The following is a 21,389-nucleotide window of genomic DNA, read 5'->3' as shown; positions in this document are numbered from 1 at the left end:
GAAGGAGGCATCATACTTGCAGATCTCAAGCTATACTATAAAAGCTATAGTCATCAAAAACAGTATGGTATTGGCATAAATACAAACAGACCAATAGAACAGAAACAAGAGCCCAGCTTATACAGTCGACTAATATTTGACAAGGGAGCCCAATACTCAATGAAGAAAAGACAGTCTCTTCACAATGCATGGTGTTGTGATAACTGGATATTAAAATGGAAAAGAAAGAAACTGAACCCCTATCTCACATTCCTCACAAAAATTAAGTGAAAACGGATTAAAGACTTAAATGAAAACCTGAAACCATGAAACTCCAAGAAGACAGAAATAAAGCTCCTTGACATAGGTCTTAGTAACGATTTTTGGATATGACATCTAAAGCACAAACAACAAAATCAAAAATAAACAAATGGGACTGCATCAAACTAAAAGGCTTCTGCATAGCAATAGAAACCATCCACAAAGTGAAAAGACAACCTAGTTGCTCACAGAATGGGAAAAAATATGTGCAAACCATTTATCTGGTAAGGGGTTAATATGCAAAATATATAAAGAACTTCTATAACTCAAGCAAAGGACCTAACAGACATATCTCCAAAGAAGATATATGAAAGGCCAAGAGGTACATGAAAAGGTCTTTAACATCACTAGTCATCAGGGAAATGCAAATTAAAAGCATAATGAGGTACCACTTCAGACTTGTTAGAATGGCTACCACCAAAAAGGCAAGAAAACACTGGCAAAAATATGGAGAAGGGGAACCTTTGTGCACTTGGTAGGAATGTAAATTTGTACAGTCACTATGCAAAACAATATGGAGGACCCTAAAAAATTTAAAAACAGAACTACCACATGATCCCAAAATTCCACTTCCAGAAATATATCCAAAGGAAACTAAAACCCTAGCTCGAAGATGGCTCTACACCCCCACGTCCATAGCAGCATTATTTATAATAACACAACCTATGATCCATTGAGGATGAAAGGATAAAGAAGTTGTGATATATATATATACACAAAGGAATCATATTCAGCCATTTAAAAACTGAGGAAATCCTATCATTTATTCCAACATGGAGGGATCTTGAAGCCATTATGCTAAGTGAAATAAATCCGAGAAAGACAAATACTGCCTGATTTCATTTACATGTGGACAAAAAGAAACCTCACAGAAAAAAGAACAAACCTGTGGTTACCAGAGGCAGAGGGTTGGGAGGGCAGGGGGCAGAACTGGAGGAAGGTGGTCAGAAGGTATAAATTTCCAGTTATAAGTACCAAGGATGTAGCGCACAAATGAAAACAGCTAACAGTGTCGCATGGTATATAGGAAAGTTATTAGAGTAAATCCCAACAGTTCCCATCACGTGAAGAAATTTGTTTTCTTCTTTTTTCTTTTTCTCTTTCTTTTCTTTCTATTGTATCTATATGGGAAGATGGATGTTAGCCTAACCTATCGTGATGGTCATTTTGCAATGTATGTAAGTTAAAGCATCATGGTGTACACCTTAAACTTATATACTGATGAGTGTCTATTGTCTCTCAATAAAACTGGGTGGTGGGGGAAGAGAAAGAGAAGGATAAACACATGCCTGTGTAGACAGGAGAAATCCCAGAATGCCTGGGAATAGTTCTAGCCAACCCACAATGTGGAGGCAGGAAGTTGCTCTCTCACAGGCTGGCTCTGCTCTATCACGATACCTTAATTCCCAAGAACGGATTGTTCACCTCTGTTCTAACAGATTACTATAGTAAATGCAGCATACATTTCTCAATTCTTTGGAAATTAAAAGGTATACTTAATTAAAATAGAGCAAACATAAAGATGCTTTAGAAATACAGATTCAGGGGCGCCTGGGTGGTTCAGCTGGTTAAGTGTCCAACTCTTGGTTTCGGCTCAGGGTCATCATCTCAGTTTGTGGGTTTGAGCCCCGCATCGGGATCCACACTGACAGTATGGAGCCTGCTTGGGATTCTCTCTCTCCCTCTCTCTGCCCCTCCCCTGCTTGCTCTCTCTTTCTCTCTCTCAAAATAAGTAAACTTTTATTTAAAAACTACAGATTCAGGGGCGCCTGGGTGCCTCAGTCGGTTAAGCGTCTGACTTCAGCTCAGGTCACGATCTCACCGTTCTTGAGTTCGAGCCCCGTGTCAGGTTCTGAGCTGAGAGCTCGGAGCCTGAAGCCTGCTTCGGGTTCTGTGTCTCCCTTTCTCTCTGCTCTTCCCCCATTCATGCTCTGTCTCTCTCTGTCTCTCAAAACTAAATAAAAGAGTTTAAAAGAATTTTTTTAAATAAATACAAACTACAGATTCAACTCTATCACATGACTATTCATTGACATGCTATATGCTACAAATGTGGACCAGAAAAATACCTCTTTGGACTTCTCCTCTTTGGTAAATCTTCCAAACTTTTCTATCATCTCAGCCACAAATATAACATCCATCTTGTCAGAAAAATTGGCAGCTTCCACAGTGTAAGCCAGTAACTGTCGGGCTGTGGCCACAGCATTAGTAAGATTGAGAGGCATCTGTATTTAAAAAGGCAAAAAATCTGGCGTTTTATCTTTGCATTCAAAACATGGCAATGAATTCAAAGTCTTTATCATTTATCACCAGGACCTTCTTAAAATGCTTTTTCAAAGCAGAGAAAACTGGCATTATAATGGTAACCAACCTAAAGGCAAATTTTTTTTTTTTAACTTTAAATGAAACATAGTAATACATGAAAACACCGGCTGGTAAACACCCAACACCATCTCTTCTTTTCTGCTTATCCAAATTCTACACATACTCGATTCCAATTGCTTAGTAAAGCCTTTCCTGAGTATTCCAACCGGGAGGGATCAATAACTCCCCTGGAGCCCCAATGCACGAGAGTATGAAGCACTTACTGAACATGTATCTATACTGCCATGCTCTGCCGGTAATGTTTTACATTTGCTTATTTATTGACTTAAACACAACTCAGCACCAACCATTACACCAAGGACATAACAGCTACCAAGGAGCCTAAGAAAATGCGTCACAGGGAGGCCATGTTCCCGCTGCTCACAACGTGGTCAGGTTTAAAAGGATGCACAGGAGAGAATACAAGAAAAGACATATGAGTACAAGTGTGACAAGGGATCACTCGTGACAAAGAGATTATAAAAGGAACCCAACAGGTGGCTTCCCAGATGGATTTGAAGGATGGCTGGGAATTCGGTCTAGTGAATATAGATGATAAAGATATTCAAACAAAGGCACTGAGTCAGGCAGTGACTGGAAAGGAAAATCGACACCACAGAGGGCCTTGAATACCGGTTGAGGTGACAAAGCCTAATCCCCAAGACAGAGCAACTGAATGGAAACACCAAATCCTTGTGCTTTACTCGTATTTAAAACACACACAAACACACACCTGGCATTTCAACGAAAATAAATTAACCACCTCAGTCAACGTGAAGACTTTCTAGTTACCTGATTAAACATATAAAGAACTCTAGTGACATCATTTGCATACTGGCAGCGAGAATAATCATCATCCGCCCAGAAGCCGCCTCTATCACATCTGCGCCAAGCCTTTCTCTCATCCTGCGGGTTTCCAGGGTAGATCCCACTGCCATGGATGTTCCGAGTACACTGAAGGTACGCAGTGATGCCTGCCAATGTTCTGGGCCATCTAGAGAGACGAAGACAAAACTGTATGAAAACACTCACGTGGAACACAAGTAATAGGGGGAGAAAATCAAGGATGACAACAGGTCACGGATAATCAGAGAGAAAAATCAAGAAGAAACAAATTCCTCTCGGAACAAAGACTTTACAAAAAAGGTTAGCATGAACTGAACTGTTTTAAACCATCAGCCACATATATTTTAATACCATAGCATACTTCCTTAAAATATTCTAAATATTGCTATAAACACACAGGAAAACCGTCTTAAAAAAGAAAATCCCACCTACGGCACAGAGTCAGCAGATGTGCAGACAAGAGTCACCACAGCAGGGCCAGGATGGCTCTCCTTAGAAAGGCCTGCTGGGACAACTGGGGACTTGGGAGTATTTGGGACTTGCAGTATTCCCACAAACAGTGAACTGGAGGGCTGTTCACTGTGCCCAGGCTGTTGGGACACACCGCAGGGATTATGCTGAAACTTGCTTTCTTCCTGGGAGTCTGAAATTTTGGTACATGCCAGGCAGAGGGTGTCTACACGGCCAGCAATAAGAACTCGGCGTGCTGAGTCTCCCACGGGCTGCATAGAGGCTGCTGCCTTTTCATGGCTGAAGGAGGAGCATGCTGTGTGTGATCTTCATGGGAGGGAAAGAGCAGGAAGAAGCCTGCACGTGGATCTCTCCAGAATGCAGCTAGGTCCATCCCCTGGTTATCCTGCTATGTGTCTTACTCCATCACTATAGTGCATCTTAGCTGTGACCGCAATGACAAGCTGAGTCCACGCGAGTCCTCCTAGCAAACTTCTGCACTTGGGGGTCGCCCAGCAGACCTCCAACACGACACACGAATGAATTTATCTGGGAGAAACTGCTCCCTATGCAACTGGCATGGATTGCCACTAACAGCTGGGAGAAATCTTTGTCATTTGAGCTCCATTTCTCCAAAAGTGGGACTGAAGTGAATATATTTAATAAAAGTTACAGCTGACCTGTAACACAGGAACTGATAAATTACAGCATCAGTCATGCCGAAATATAATTCATCACCGAAATCTGCATAAACAGACTAAGCAACACTAAACTAAATCTTATTAATGCAGTGAAAGTCCAATCGTGTAATATACTAAGGAGTGTCGAAAGCTAATTCGTTAATCAGTTAAATAATTAGATTCTTCTATTTTTAAATCTGTAAAATACTCCAATTAGATTCTCCTATTTTTAAATTTGTAAAATATTCCAATTATGAGTAGGAAGAGAAAATCCACCATAAATAGAAAACACATCATGAGCACGTAATAAAAAATGCAGAATAGAACAAAATTCCCAAATGTTGTCTATTTTGCTTTAAAGTATACAGTGTAAATATTATCTGTGAACAGTTAATCTACATAAAGGACTTAGCTCTTGGCAATAATAAAATGCTAATTTCCATATACTCAGGTCAGAGAGATTTTTTTTAAAGGACAAAAAGACAGTTTTTTAAAAAAGCCATGAAGAAGCAGCTGAGCTAAAGATGTTGCATTGCTTCTTCACCTTGGGTTTAAAAGACTAATATCCAAGGGTTTTCTTACCCTTAAAAGTTGGGCAAAAGGAGCACCAATCAAAGACCGTGCAAACTGGGTTTTCAACACACTATTTACACTGCTTTCAAGAGCAGACATATTTCCCTACATTTACATCAACTATAAAGTCATTATTAAATTCCTGAACATAAAGAACATTAAATAAATAATATAAAGATGCTTTTTAAAAACCTTGAAAAGTTAAGGAGAGTCTAAGGTAAAAGTTGTTACCTCCCACAAATTCTAAATTTTGTATTTAAAAAAAACTGTAATATTTAACTTCTTCTGCTTATCTCAACACAGAGTCCACCACCAGTGGCTCCCAAAGTTTCAGGCCATCTGAAAAGCTTTCATTCCCCAGTGTCCTTCTGGCTTAATTGTCAGAAAAACCAAATTGGGGAGGAAAAAGGGACGTGGGTTTCTCCTAATTCTCATGTCTACTAAACTGCCAATAGGTAAAAGTAACTTAGCAATATGAAGCAAAGTTCATCCATAAAAGAGCCCCTGAAAAAAAACAGGACATACCATTAGCCTGTCTGGATTTCACAGTTTTAGTAGAATTTCCAAAACGTTTCCCTAAAGTAGTGGTCCTTAACTTTTACAACAAACTATTAAACATGAAATACTCTGCCTGCAGAGGCTGTTAAATCCACATATCTGAGATAAAATGCAGGCACATTTTTTCTTAATCTTCATAAATGAGTCTGGAATCACTGTTCTAAAGGGTAGTCCTAAGATACGTAAGGATTATGTATATGAACATGCATGTATTTCTCAAATTTTCTTCTTCAGAACAGGAGACCATGATGCACCTTTAGGAATAAAAACAGATGTGGGCAAATCACTTTTCCAGCACTTTCCATGTCACTGACCTGAAATCACCTTTATTGTTTACCACCCTCTCGGGAGGACAGTACTGTGCAGAGCTTTCTAATACCACAATATCGACGGTTCTCGTATTGTTCCCGCGTTTGGTCTGGACATGACAGCCCCAATTTCCAGTCGATCCAGCCTGAATGTTAGAAATGGTGAGGGCACTGCATGAAGAAAGATTTTAAAAAGAGAGAAAATATGGTTAGACCAAAAAAGGGAGACAATCAGGCTTCTATCATTCACTTAGCAAATATGTCTGAATACACACTGTGGGCAAAGCACTTGCCAGATTAAAAACAAATTTAAAATGATCCCTCCAGGGGTGCCTGGGTAGCTCAACTGGTTAAGCACCCGACTTTGGCTCAGGTCACGATCTCGTGGTTTTTGAGTTCAAGCCCCGCCGTCGGGCTCTCTGCTGTCAGCACACAGCCTGCTTCAGATCCTCTGTCTCCCTCTCTCCCTCTCTCTCCCTCACATGCCCCTCTCACCATGCTAGGATAAATGTTAAATATTTATGTATATATATAGACATACATATATACGTATATATGTACATATATATGTACATATGTAAAATATATATATAAATGATCCCTCCATTTAAGTACTTCAACAGCAAGTCAAGATGAACAGATAAAAAGCTCCTGAAAACACTAGGGTTAGAGCTGTACCAGAAGTATGAACAGGGTGCCTGGGTGGCTCAGTCAGGTAAGCAACCAACTCGACCTCAGCTCAGGTCATGATCTCACAGTAGTGAGAGAGAGTGCTGACAGCACGGAGCCTGTTTAGGATTCTCTCTCTCTCTCTCTCTCTCTCTCTCTCTCTGCCCCTCCTCGTTCTCTTTCTCTCAAACAAACATTAAAAAAAAAAAAGCTACGAACAAAGTGACAGTGAGATGGGACATCATGCCTGACACTTCTTCCACCAGAAAGAGGAAACCAGGATGCAGCCAGGCAGGGCAACAGCCTAAGTGCAAAGGCAGAAACATGGCGGCACATTCTTCAGCAAAACTAATGGAAACGTTTCCAGGTTACAAGTACCTTTCCACTGATTTGAAGGAAAATAGTCAAGCATGAAGGAAGGAGATTAATATTATGAAGTGAACAATTAAGAAAATATTTAAGGTAAAATACTTTGTGGGAAGAATTCATTAAGTCTCTACAAAGATTTAATAAATTACCAACTAATGGTTTCACAAAAGGAGTTTTCCATGTAAAGGTATACTTCAATTTATAAAACAGCTATATTTCTAAATAGCTGTCAGTAAATTCAATTTTCAAGATGAAATCATAATTCTCTACTATAAAACCTATTAATTAAAGAGCAAATGTCATAACCTTCAATTAGCCTTTCTCCCCACCATATGACCCACTATGCTATGCTTTTATGTAAATAGAAAATTAAGAGATAATTAGACATAAAGGATGTATCATTTTAATTAACTGACAAAATTATGTCTTGAAGTTAATACACGTTTTTCCAGTCTCCTAAATCATTAATGGCTATACAACATCATATGTTCTAATAAAGACTTTGAGGCACTGTTACTCTGAATCAAAGAAAATGTTTATCATCTTTGTTAATTAAGTCAGTGAACAAACCAACACACTGTAATAAATATATTCCAAATAAAGTACTAAAAGTACTAAATATACTCCAAATAAAGTCCACGAAAAGTACCTTACCTTAAATTTAAATAACCAAATTCTAAAATAACCAATCACTCTCTAATCCAGAGGTCCCCAAACTTTCTTGGTTCACAACACCTTCACTGACAAGAAAATGTTACGCAGAGCCCCAAGCCCAAAAGAAATACCTACAATGGTCCAATTACTAAATTAAATCCCAGAATTGTGTATCAATGTCCTAATATCTTAAGAGCCATTTGAAAAAATAATGCACAACAATCCGAGGTAAATATTTCATTCTTCAATGACCACAATTACTTCCTGATGGGTTGCGTCTGTCTTTTGAGCACTCCAAAATTAACCAAATGTCAGATACAGATCAAACGATACCCTTATTTCACGTTCCACAATGACTTTCACACAGTACCTGCTTTGCACCATATTAATCACCCAAAGCTCGGTACCCTTAAAGTATGGCGCCAGAGAAAGGAATCCAGCATGATCGAATGATACTGTAACTGCCTCAAGTTGGTCCAACAAATGTCAAGTATCCCCACACTTCTTCAAAACCTTAAAACAGGGGCGCCTGGGTGGCTCAGTCGGTTAAGAAACTGACTCTGGGTTTCGCTCAGAACATGATCTCACGGTTCGTGAGTCTGAGCCCCATGTTGGGCTCTGTGCTGACAGCATGGAGCCTGCTTGGGATTCTCTGTCTCCCTCTCTCTCTGCCCCTCCCCGACTCTCTCTCAAACACAGATAAATAAAGTTTAAAAAAAAGAAAAACTTACAACACCCCACAGCACCTCTGTAAACTCACTGTGATGTCCCAGGGCACTTCAGCACACCCGCTGGGAGCGAAGGTCCTAACACATTCTGCCAACATGCTTTTAAAGATAACCTTTAGCAACACCTTCAATGCTTTAAACCAATTATCAGAATAAACTTTTCGGGAATCCTCAAGGCAGCATATTTGGAGATTTAAGGAGGAAGAAGCAGCTTCAATTTTATCTTTGAGGAAAAGTGCAAATTCTGATTCTTACCAAGGGAGAATGGATAACATGAGAAAAACCACTGAAGAACAAACAAGTATCTCAGGTTAACCAAATTGATAACCATCATTTCCTTTTCCTACAACTTCTTTACTATTCAGAGGCAAATTTTGGGTAAAGGAGTTCATATGAAAGATTTTCACATTAGTCAAGTGTCCCTCCCCAAAAAACTATTAGGCAAGGATGCTGACCTTAGAATTAATTTTTGGTCCTGCTCACAAAGAATTTAAAGTATGACCTGCAGAAATAAATGTATAAAGTTAATCTAGTTACTTTATAATTGCAAAATGTAAAGAGTACTAAATGATTGAGAGCCTTTTTATTTAAAAAAAGGTTCTATATATTTTAATATATTATTGTTGCTATATCATATCTCAATTATTGTCTATTCATATAATAAACTGCTTAAAGCACATAACTCCATGAGTTTTAACATATATACAATGCTTGTGAAATTATCACAACACAAGTGAGGTAACAATTAGAGTCTTCTCACTGGGACCTAACAAACTGTTTCTAACAATCTCACTCCCTGATTAAAAAAAAAAAAAAAAAAAAAACCACCTCTGATTCTGGAAAGAGCAGGGCAGCTCCTATGAAACTACCCTCCTTGCAGTTAACAATTATACACTCTGGACAAACTACAACATGATGCCTATCTCAACACACAGTCAGTGATCCAAGGCAAGCAGAAACCGGAGAGAAGCTGACACCTGGAAGAAGGGATCAGCACTGGGGAGTAAGACCAGGAAAGTGTTTTCAATGGCTTTTGCCCAAGGACAGGCCCCACTCACATAGAAATTCACAGTCTTACTTGTTGAAAAATCAGAGGACAGAGGTAGACAGGAACCTGGCGGGAAGCCCAAACTTCTGCATAGAACATCTACCAGGATCTCTAACTGGCCCCTGACAGAGTGGGCACCAACCAGACTTCAGATGCTGCCCAGCACAGAAAAGACAGAAATAGGAGTTTGAGTTTAGCCAAACTAAATGCCTGAGGGAACAAAAACCAGCTGACTTCAAGCAAATGGAAGAGAACCCAGAGTCAGGGATTTGTAAACTTTTTCTTCAAAGGCCAGACAGTAATTATTTCAGGTTTTGCTGGCCAAGAAGCAACATTGAAAATATTATATTGGTCCTTATGTAACTATTCACAAACGTTAAAAATATTCTTAGCCCACAGGCCCATCAGGCCAGGTGTGGACCATAGGCTGTACTTTGCCAGCTTCTCTATAGTGAATCATTCACACTGTCCAGGATAGAATCCAACATTACTAGACACATGAACAATATTTTTTTCTTATTTATTTATCTTGAGAGAGATGGTGCAAGTGGGGGAGGGGCAGAGAGCAAGAGGGAGAGAGAGAATCCCAAGCAGGTTCCCCATGCCAACCCAACAAGGGCTTGAACCCACAAACCATGAGATCATGACCCAAGCCAAAGTCAGATGCTTAACCAACTGAGCCACCCAGGCACCTCAACATTTTTTAAATAATAAAATATAAAACATATTCAAAAGCAAAGAAGACAGTGGTGATGATTCCAAGATAACCTAGATATTGGAAATAGCAGGCAAGAATTTAAAAGCATCTATTATAAATATGTTAGAAGACACAAAGAAAAATATGCTTCTAATAAACAGACAGGAAATCTCAGGAGGGAAACAAAAATTGTAAAATAGAATATTCTATCCCCGAAATTCTCAGACAGGATTCTCAAGTCAGAATGCCTTTATTTTCTTGATAATTTTTTTTAATGGCACCTCTTTGAATCTGCAATGATATTACCCTAAGTTGCTCTAAAAGAGTTTGGAAACTACAGACCTATTCTTAAATAGATAGAAGTAGGAAGAATAAATAGTAAGAAGGGTGGCTCAGTTGCTTAAGCATCTGACTCTTGATTTCGGCTCAGGTCATGATCTCTCACAGTTGTGAGACTGAGCCCCACGATACACTCTGCATTGGGCGTGGAACCTGCTAAAATTCTCTCTCACTCTCACTCTGCCTCTCCCCCACTCACACCTGTGCACACACACTCTCTCTAAAAAAAAAAAAAAAAAAAAAGGAACGAAATTGGTAGGAAGGAAAAAAAGAGAGACACAAGAGAGAAGAAAAAAGAAAATTCAATGCCTACAGGTTAAGATTTTACCAAAATAAAATATATAGTGATAATATCATATATTTTCACTCTGTTTTTTTATACTTTATAACACTCACTCAAATCAATGATTTTGGTGATCATACCAGTCATTGGGTTAACAGGACAGGTGTTAAAATCTTTTATACTGATGGAGTAGAGAAAGGAAATACAGTATCTTAAACTGTAGCATTAACCTACAGTGAAAATTAGGTGATTGCTAAATGTGAAAATCTGAGTTTAGCAGCAGTAAATGGTTAGAAATTAAGTTTGGCACAAAAAGTTTACATTTTTCCTCCTAAAACTTTTAACAAAAACAGTCTCCAACTTTTTAACAGTGTTTCCCCCTTTCTTCCTATACTTTTCTGCTCCACAACTGGATGACAAAGGTAGCTATTTAATTTCCGGAAATGAGTAACAATCAGGAAAAGGAAAACCAAATGTTTGTATTTTTAAGTGCAAGAAGATAAAATATTAGTTCAAAATCTAACACTTCAATTCTGAAATACAGAAAATCCACAGAGACGATTCCTCATCTAAAAAAGTTTACCTGGCAATCAACGAGCAGTTGTGAATCATGTTCTTTTCCACAAAGATACCTTGAGATTCATCAGTTTCAACTATGCGTCCATCCTGATACCACAACACTTGCATGTCCTGATCAATATATGAAGCCATACACTGGAAGGGAAGGCTGTCTCCTTCAAACACAACTTGACGATGAGAAGGAGTCATGTAGAAAGATGGTAATTCAAGGGGTGGATCTACAGACCATAAAACAAAGACTCAGGAAACAGATACCATACTATATTCACTCTCCAGAGTTAAAAGCTATTGAAACTCTTTTTTGGGGGGGGCCGCTGGGGTGACGCAGCCAGTTAACCTTCCAACTTTGGCTCCGGTCATTCATGATCTCACGGTTCATGAGTTTGAGCCCCGTATCGGGCAATGTGCTGACAGCTCAGAGCCTGGAGCCTGCTTCAGATTCCGTGTGTGTCTCTCTCTCTTTCTCAAAAATAAATATACACAGAAAGAAAAAACTCTATTATGAAAACAAAATTTTTTTTTAATTTATTTTTAACGTTTATTTATGTTAAAGAAAGAGAGAGAGAGCGCGCGCAAGTGTGCGCATAGCGGGAGAGGGGTAAAGAGAGAGGGAGACACAGAATCCAAAGCAAGCTCTAGGCTCTGAGCTTGTCAGCACAGAGCCTAACACAGGGCTCCAGCTCCAATTCACGAGCTGTGAGATCCCAACCTGATTTGAAGTTGGATGCTTCACCAACTAAGCCACCCAGGTACCCCCAAAGCGATAGAAATTCTAATTAAAATGTTTTAAATGAAAAAACAAATTTTCCCCAGTGACCAGCATTTTCATGCTAGCACCAACAAGGCTCCTACGGAGATAAGTGGCTCCTAAATGAAAACAAAATTAGTAAAATTAAAATGAAACCATTTCATAATCAGTTCTGACATTTAAAGTTGTTCCTGTTTTGTGGTATCTAAGCAATTACTAAGAAAACAAATTGTAAAATAATACTTAAATCTGGAGAATGGAGCTGGTGATAAGTAAATACTGATAGACATACAATTTTAGAATACATTTAGAAGACAGCATTTCCACTGCTTTCTGCTTACATAAGTGATGAATACTCACTGAGAAAACTTAGAACATTTAAAGAAAAAGGGAAGGAAAAATCTTTTAAGATCCCACATATCATCATCATTTTAACAAGCTGATATGGGGTGCCTGGGTGGCTCAGGTGGTTCAGCGTCCAACTCTTGGTTCTAGTTCAGGTCATGACCTCATGGTTTGTGAGTTCAAGCCCCATGTCAGGCTCTACATTATCAGCATGGAGCCTGCTTGGGACTCTCTCTCTCCCTGCCCCTTTGCTGCTCATGTGCACTCTCTCTCTCTCAAAATAAATAAACTTCAAAAAAAAAAAAAAAAAAGATTAATTAAAAAATAAAAGCTGATAGATTTCCTTCCAGTCAGAAAAATAACAGGGAGGAATTCTAAATATATGTGCAAAACTATACACAAATACCATGGGCTCATTAAAGGCCTTTAGAATACTTAGTCCACTGTCTACTACTTTTAACTGTATGTACTCTATCCTCTCTTTTATTTTTATTTTTTTTATTTTTTTAAGTTTATTTATTTATTTTGAGAGAAAGAAAGAGAGAGAGGAGAGAACACAACGAGGGGAGGGCAGAGAGAGATGGAGAGAGAGAATCCCAAGCAGGCTCCACACAGCATGGAGCCCAATGTGGGGCTCAAACCACGAACCACGAGATCATGACCCGAGCTAAAGTCAGATGCTTAACCAACTGAGCCACCAGGTGTCCAAGCTGTGGTCTATCCTAAAGAGTAACAGCACATATGCGAACAGGCATACAAAGAAATGAATCCTTGGAAATTATTAACAAACTAAATACACAGTAATAAGGAAGTGGTCAAGTTACAGCTACATCTGTATCATGTACTGGTATGCATCTCTTTTATATGATGAGGAAATGGGTTTACATCATCTCCAGTTTTAAAAAGTTACAAAATATTATTAGAGTATGATGAGGTTTTGGTCAAAACACAGGAAAAGGATGAAGAAAATATACTGAGTTATCGTTGACAACAGCTACCTTTGGGAATGCAAGCATGGACTTTTTTGGGTTTGTTTGTTTTTAATTTTTTTAGTGTTTATTTCTTTTTGAGAGACAGAGCACAAGCAGGGGAAGGGCAGAGAGAGAGGGAGACACAGAATCCAAAGGAAGCTCCAGTCTCCACACTATTAGCACACAGCTCGTTGTGGGGCTTGAACTCCCGAACCATGAGATCACGACCTGAGCCGAAGTTGGATGCTTAACCAACTGAGCCACCCAGGCACCCCATAGGTTTGCTTCTTTTAGTGTCTTTTCTCTTCCAGCTTTATTGAGGTATAACTGACAGAACTATAATATATTTTTCTGTTTATTTTATTCTTCCCACCCATGTTTAGAATTGTAAGATATTTAAAGTGTACATCATGATGATTTGATATATGTATATGTTATTTCTTTTCACAAATCTTAATTTTCATCTAATGAGCATATTTTACTTGTGAAACTACAGCAATAAAGATAATAAAGAAACAATGTAAACAAGTATAGAACTGCTTATTTCCAGACACAAAGTCTGGAATCTCCTCTTATCATTTTAAGGAATATTTTCGGTTTATGTGTATTTTTTTTCTTTTTCTTTTAATAAATATGTTGTATTTCCCTCAAGTCTTCAAATACTCTTCAAAATTATGAATTTTAATAGCTGCATTATTATAAATAGATGTGTCACAAGTAATTCAGTCAATTCCCTATTTTTGAGGATTGAAGATATGCTTACACTTAAATACTGACTAACATAGCTGATCATTTCCTAAGAATTACACCCTCCTATAGAATCACTGGATTAAACTGTATCAAATTTTTGAGAACACCAATACATACTGCCAAAGTATATGTCAAAAAGGCTCTATTAATTCACACTCCTACCAACAAGTAGTATGATTGCAACCACAGATTTTTTTTTTTTTACTATCAAATTCCTGATTTGCCAACTGATAGAAAATCTGAAGATTGTCTGAACTTGCTTTTCGTACAGAAAGCCGTTCAAAACCTAAGAACTTTAAACACCCATCCAAAACTGTTTTATCCAGTTGACTTAACTATTCACATACACTAAATATGTATTATCAGATCCAAGAAGAGTAATGGTTGTAATCAGTTCCATCACAGTGTGAAGAGAACTTCACAGTTTGTCAGGAAAAAGACAGTAGCAAGTAAAATATGGCAAACACTTTCTCTCTTTCTCTTTCTCTCTTACCACACGTCAACAACTCCTGCTTCACACCCGTGACTGGCTGGGCCTGAAGAGACTTAGGATAAACACACCGCGTGTCCCGGACAGTGATGTTTCTCTCCTTTACCCAGCGATGCATCCACAGTATGTTACAATCACACAAAAGATACTCAGTCTGAAACTCTCTGTAACATACAAAATTCAAATTAGTGATTACAGTGAATGTAATAGAATGGCATGTTTGCTTTATATGCTGGCTTCTGCTTTGACAAGCACACCAGTGCTCACCCTGGGATGCCTGGGGCACAAACCACCCACCGGTTGTGTTCTCCTTGCTAATGAGAGGACAGGAGGAATGGCTGACCCCAGCCCTACCCCCCTGCTAATCCTGAGACTGACCGCTTCAGATCAAAGCTGGTATGCAACCAAAATCTACACATCATCCCTCTTCTATGTAACAGGCTCCTGAATCTTAGGGTCTAGAATAGCAAACCTCCACCTTCTGGGCCTATCAAACTTCTACCCATTCATCAAAAAGCATGGGGACACGAACACGTTACGTAATAGGGGGACAAAACATAGATACAACTAACACAGAACCTAACACATCCTGCACAAATAAATCAAAGTGCAAAGAACAAATATAACATGTGTGTTCCTAGCACGGACCGTGCATCAGCACAGGCTTCATCTCATTAATTCTGGCAAAAAAAAAAAGGAGGTGGGATGAGTGATACACAAAAGAGAAAGTAAATTTTAGAAAACACTACGGAAGGACGACTGGACTGACTTCTAACCCCTAAGCACCACTTTCTGGTTGGTTTCCAGCACGCGGAGGTAAAAACACTAGCCATTTTTCCCAATTTTTGGATAAAAATACCTCCTACATTCCTACTGCCCAAGGTCTCAAAAGCCAGATTAGTCTCTGCAGTCCTTATTTTCTAAACTTACAGAAATGGTTGACTTGAGCCTACTACAGATGTTTTCATTCACTAAACAATGGTAATGGCAACAAAAAGAAAGACGAGACAGACTTTGATCCACCGTGGGTCTTCAAGTGGATACATGTGTCCATATCTATAATGGTGAGGAGCCAGACGAATGCCTAAATATTAGCTACATCTCAGTGAAAACTGCTAAACAGTACACCTAGAAAATTAAAGGAGAAGAGCAGAGAAGAGACAGGGAAGGAAAGGTTAAAAAAAAAAAATGGAGAAGACAAGGCACAGTAGGGAAGAAGACAGCATACACCAGATAGCATCTGCAAGAGAAGACATTTTTCCCTGGAAAAATAATCAACCCCATAAATTATACGCAATAAAGATTTGAAAAACATTTTATTTAACTGTATCTCCAATAGAAATTAGTATAACTTACAGTTTGAAATATATTATGGTTTAATGTGGAAATACAATTACTGTCAAAAGGAACTCCCATACAATCTCAGTTAATAAAACTGTTTTGGGAGGAAAAAAAAGATCAGCTAATTCTAAAGCTACAGAGAGCTATGTCAGTATGATCTTATGTTGGTTTCGTAAAGCAGGCATTCTACATAAACAATCCTAGAAATTTCAGTAATTAGTTGTGAATTCAGTTTGGGGAAAGGGTTACAAGATAAAAGTAAAACCCTAAAGTATAAAATATTCTTCACAATAGACTTTCATAGGGAAGGATATTTTATACTTTGAGGATTCAACTAGTCAAACAATCTTTTCTAATTTGAAAATAAAGTGAAAGAGAATGAATTGCCCATTTATTTACTCTAAATATAGAGAGAGACAGTATTCTAAGGAGAAAATGGCTGTCCCAGTCTGAAACACATTACTCTGGTTTATAGTATGCTTTTCAATGAGAATTCATGCTCCCAATTGAGAATCTAACTTCTGCAAAATTTCACATTTTCCCCATGAAGTCTCTTAAACCATATAATAACTGTTTTTAATTCTTAAAAAATCAAGATTTATTTTTCAAAACAGGAAAAAAATTTTTTCTTACTTACAATGACCGTAATGAACCAAGATAATCAAAAGTTCCTTGAGATAATGAAGAAAACAAATTCCCTGAAAGGTTTCTGGGAAAGAAAAAAGAAAAAAAAAAAAGGAAACAATTTCATATAAAAAATACAATTATGTATCATTTTATACAATTTTCTAAAGTGTCCTATAATCACTGAATAATGTTATAAAGAATTTATGAAAGTTGTTTTAAATCTTATAAAAAGGAGCAAGTAGTAAATACTTTATCCAAGGATGAATAACTTTGTTCTCAGCCTATCTCAAGTAATAAAATTAAAGTTATTACTATCACATAGGACTTTCTACCAAATACCAGGCGAATCTAAAAGCTACCTTACCAATAAGGTAGAGCCTCAGTCATGCTCTCATTTTAAGTAAATCAGTCTTCGCATGTTAACTCCGCATCATGTAAGAAAGCAGAAATTTAAAAACCAGAAAAGGACAAGGACAAGGATGATCTGAATAATTATCAGCAGCAACCCATAGGAAGCGGATAAAAAATGTGAACAGAGTGGAAAGAGTCCAGGGTTTAAGACGGACATAATTCAGTGTGGGCCTTGGGCAAATTACTTAACCTATTTTGTTTCCTCCCCTTGTATCAGATGACTTGAATAAATACCTAACCCTTGCTGAGTTTTGTATGACTTAAACCCAGAACGTCCCATGCTACAATCTGAGTGGTTTGGTAAACCCAGAAGGATTCCGCGCTTGACCATAAGCTCTGGGAGCAGCAGGACTTGTGCGTCTTATTTATCAGGGTACCCCTGGCAGCTAGTAACAAGCTGTGGTACACAGTAGGTGCTCCGTGGTGGTGGCTGACTATTCGGGATGTGGACTCCACTTCAGGAGGCTCTGAATACTACATCAGGACTGAGGGCTCCGGAAAAATGGCAGGAAGGTCAACCCCCACAAGATCTGAAGATCTGTTCTCTGTCTATAGTACTATCAAGAATAGATACAATTTAGACCTAGAATTCTCAAAGGAGATGCCCTGAGACTTGGGAAAAAGCCTGCCTCTCACTGGGGTCTGGACTGAATCCCTCCTGTGTGGACAATCAGGTAGATGGATTCCCTGGTCGGGAGAGGGAACAGAACTGATCCGGGAAAGGTCAGCCATTCCTGTGACATCTGCAGTCGTGTATTCCTGGATGGGAAGACTTAATATGACACAAATGCCAATCCTTCACAAATTAATATACAATGAAATTCAGTAACAAAAACAAACAAACAAAAAAAAGACCTCCCTGGATTGGCTTTTAAATATAATATACGAATTTTTGATAGAAAAGGCCTGGATAAAAGGGTTCAGATTCTCATAGGAGAGCTGCCTAGGAATGTAAGCAAACAAACAAAAAAGGAGATTTGCCATTAAAAGAATGATGAAAGAGATGCCCTTCTCTTTTTTGGCCTATCAGAAGGGATACTGAATGTGGATTTTGAAAAGGATATTACAGATGGAAGTGTAATTCATTATTATATTTTTAAAAAGTAACCTAGGGGCACCTGAGTGGCTCAGTGGGTTTAGCGTCCCATTCTTGATTTTGGCTCAAGTCATGATGTCACAGTCCTGGGATCGAGCCCCACACAGGGGTCTGCACTGGGTGTGGAGCCTGCTTAGGATTCTCTCCCCCCTCCCCCCCCCCACCCGCATGTCTGTGCTCTCTCTCTCTCCTCTTGAAATTAACTTAAAAAAAAAAGTAACCTACATGCAATTAAAATGAACAACAGTACCTGTATGAAGCTATCCTATGTGGAATTACATGATTACTTGGATCTGTTTAAACCAAGGTAGGCAGGAAGGCAAAAGAGATGGGAGGCATAACTAAAACAAGACTGGTTATGAAGTTGCTAAGTGTTAAAACAGGAGGAAGGGTACATGGAAATTCCTTATATAATTGTCTCTAATTTTTTTTTTTTGCAAGCTTGAAAAATTCCTTAATAGTAAGTTGGAAATAAAGCTCTATCCTGTAAATATAGGATTTAAGTATAAACAAAATAAAAGCACCTTACAGGGATCATTAGATTCTAATTATTAGGTAATTTTATTCTAATTATTAGTTATTATTAGCGATTTCCTCTTGGAAATCACAGAGGAAGGAATCACACTGGGGTGAGACATGCCATCCTTCCAGTAAATCCCAACACAAACCAATTTTTCCTCCAGCGTTCAAACAGACTGGCTGAACACCAAACAGAGTGACTGGCTTTGGTTTGGGGACCATAAAAACTTACACGTGTTTTAAAACACTACAATCACACCCCAGCTCTGAGAGGCTTACACAGAAAAAGCAAAAGGGAAATGAGAATGACAACAGCACAGCAAAGTCATTGCTCCCCAGTCTATCACCTCACTGAATGGAACAGCAGGTGACTAATCCATCCATCCCCCACTCCCACCCTTGCATTGTTGTTTCTTAATGTCTTAATTTTTATTTACTTACTTTTTGCTAAACAGATACATCTGAATTCCTGTAAGTTAAATATATACATCACCTGTGTATAAACAGGGATATTTACCAGGGCCAATGGATTAAAGCAAGGGAAAATGCAATCAAATAGAATCTCCTTCAACAGAAGAACAATTGACTAAATTATAATCAGTTCTACACTAGGGATATTCTGTAACTATTAACAAACAAGGACTACGACAATATGTACCCCCTTGAAAAGAGATTAATGATATATGGGTACTTTTTTTAAGTAAACTGCTGAGTACAGCACACATTTAAAGCCCTATATGCATGCCCGTACATTTGTGGGAGCAACAGAAAATATGAAAATAAGACAGCCACGTAGTGAGTACAGGCGACCTCACAGTGGTATGTCTGAGGTGATGGAAGGAGGCTTAACTTTTCCTTCAGGTCTCTAAATGGTTTTATTACTTAATGACATCACTAACTGTTCAGTTGTATAAAGGAAGTTTTCATAAACACCACTTATCAATTATTTCTGATAGAAAAATATTAAATGTGTAATTCTTAGGAAAAAAAATATCAGATTTAAATTGATCAAAATTCATAAGAAAGAAAAAAGGAGAAAGCTTTTGATTTGCTGATCTCCTAACAATTTCTCTGGAAATTAACCTCCTAAATGAAGGAGAGAGACTTATAATGAAAATATACAATGCAATTCAGAGAAAAAAAAAAAAAATCTCTGGTTTGGCTTTTAAATATGGTGTCCAGGGTGCATCTGGGTGGCTCAGTTGGTTGACTGTCAGACTTCGGCTCAGGTCATGATCTCACAGTTTGTGAGTTCAAGCCCCAGGTTGGGCTCTGTGCTGACAGCTCAGAGCCTGGAGCCTGCTTCAGATTCTGTGTCCCTCTCTCTCTCTGCCCCTTCCCCAGCTCACGCTGTCTCTCTGGCCTTCAAAAATAAATAAACATTAAAAAATAATTTAAATATAGCATCCATTTTCAGCTCCTCATCTTCGGTTTGCCGGTTATTTCCACTGTTGAGCGGAATAGGGTGGGAACCTCTGGGAAGTTAAGCCCTCACTTCTCTGAGACGGTTCTCCCCAGAAATTCTCCATCAACAAAGGCTGAGATCCACAGATAGAATTAATCAATTTTACCCTCCACATCCATGTCCACTGAAGCCTCAGACTATTTAAAGTTATTTTTGAATTCTTAACCTAAGCCTCTAAAGCCACAACTTATTTCAAAACAATGAGAAGCCAGGGCAAGAAGGCTACAGTCTGTGTGCCAAGGTCTCATCCGGCCTCCCTGGCAAGAGGCCTCCATTCCAGCCTCCTTGGCTAAGAAGCCCAGCCAGTCCCAGATGCCAAGTTCCAGGGCAACCCAGAGAGTCCCCCGAAGCAGCAGCAGAGGAAATATCTATAAGAGTGATCCACTGTGGATTCCCTTCTTCTGTATACCTGGTCTTTTGGGGGGGAGACAGATCTTATGTAAGAAATGCACTATGTGCCCCATTGCTAATCAAATTTTTTTTCCACTTGTTACACTAAGAAAATACTATTTTGGGGTGCCTGGTTGGCTCAGCCAGTTAAGCGTCCAACTCTCAGGTCAGGATCTCTTGACAACGCAGAGCCTGCTTAGGGTTGTCTTTCTCTCCTCTCTCTCTCTGCCTCTCCCCAGGCTGGCGTGCTCTCTCTCTCTCTCTCTCAAAATAAATAAACATTTTTTTTTAAATATGTTTTTCAGGTGCCTGGGTGGCTCAGTCGTTTAAGTGTCCGACTTTGGCTCAGGTCATGATCTCATAGCTCATGGGTTCAAGTCCAGCATCAGGCTCTGTGTCAGGCTCTGTGCTGACAGCTCAAAGCCTAGAGTCTGGAGCATGCTTCGGATTTTGTATCTCCCTCTCTCTGTCCCTCCCCTGTTAGTGCATTCTCTCTCTCTCAAAAATAAACATTAGAAAAAAAAATTTTTTTTAAGTATGTTTTTCTTCCCAGGGGGAAACACAAATTGTTTTTAGCCTTCACAACCAGCACACAGGGTGGCTCAGCCTAGAAACTGGGAAATTGCTGTTGCCCATATAGAATACTTGTCCAAAGTTTCTTGATCCACAGCTCTAGACCTAGGTCAACCCAAATTATTATAGGCATCTCCATTACAATGCATTTCTGAACATTAAGAAGTTACCTCAATTGCCAATTTTTCTTAGAACAGTATTTAAAGGATGTTAAGTCA

General features: G+C 38.7%; 1 protein-coding gene across 3 annotated transcripts in view; it reads right to left on the bottom strand.

Moving 5' to 3' along the window:
- The window catches only part of ADGRA3 (adhesion G protein-coupled receptor A3), a 133,994-nt gene that overhangs the window by 57,047 nt on the left and 55,558 nt on the right, over nucleotides 1-21,389 (bottom strand). For all 3 annotated transcript variants that reach the window (XM_058722965.1, XM_058722963.1, XM_058722964.1), the window contains 6 exons: nucleotides 16,728-16,799; nucleotides 14,753-14,913; nucleotides 11,450-11,663; nucleotides 6,086-6,250; nucleotides 3,457-3,658; nucleotides 2,370-2,525 (listed from right to left, as the gene is read on the bottom strand). In XM_058722965.1, the coding sequence (XP_058578948.1) occupies nucleotides 2,370-2,525; nucleotides 3,457-3,658; nucleotides 6,086-6,250; nucleotides 11,450-11,663; nucleotides 14,753-14,913; nucleotides 16,728-16,799 (970 nt within the window). The remainder of the gene's footprint in view (nucleotides 1-2,369; nucleotides 2,526-3,456; nucleotides 3,659-6,085; nucleotides 6,251-11,449; nucleotides 11,664-14,752; nucleotides 14,914-16,727; nucleotides 16,800-21,389) is intronic.

This window comes from Neofelis nebulosa, chromosome 3 (assembly GCF_028018385.1).
Source record: "Neofelis nebulosa isolate mNeoNeb1 chromosome 3, mNeoNeb1.pri, whole genome shotgun sequence".
Taxonomy (NCBI): Eukaryota; Metazoa; Chordata; class Mammalia; order Carnivora; family Felidae; genus Neofelis; species Neofelis nebulosa.
The sequence above is the reverse complement of the archived record's forward strand: the minus strand, read 5'-3'. Positions and strand labels throughout refer to the sequence as shown.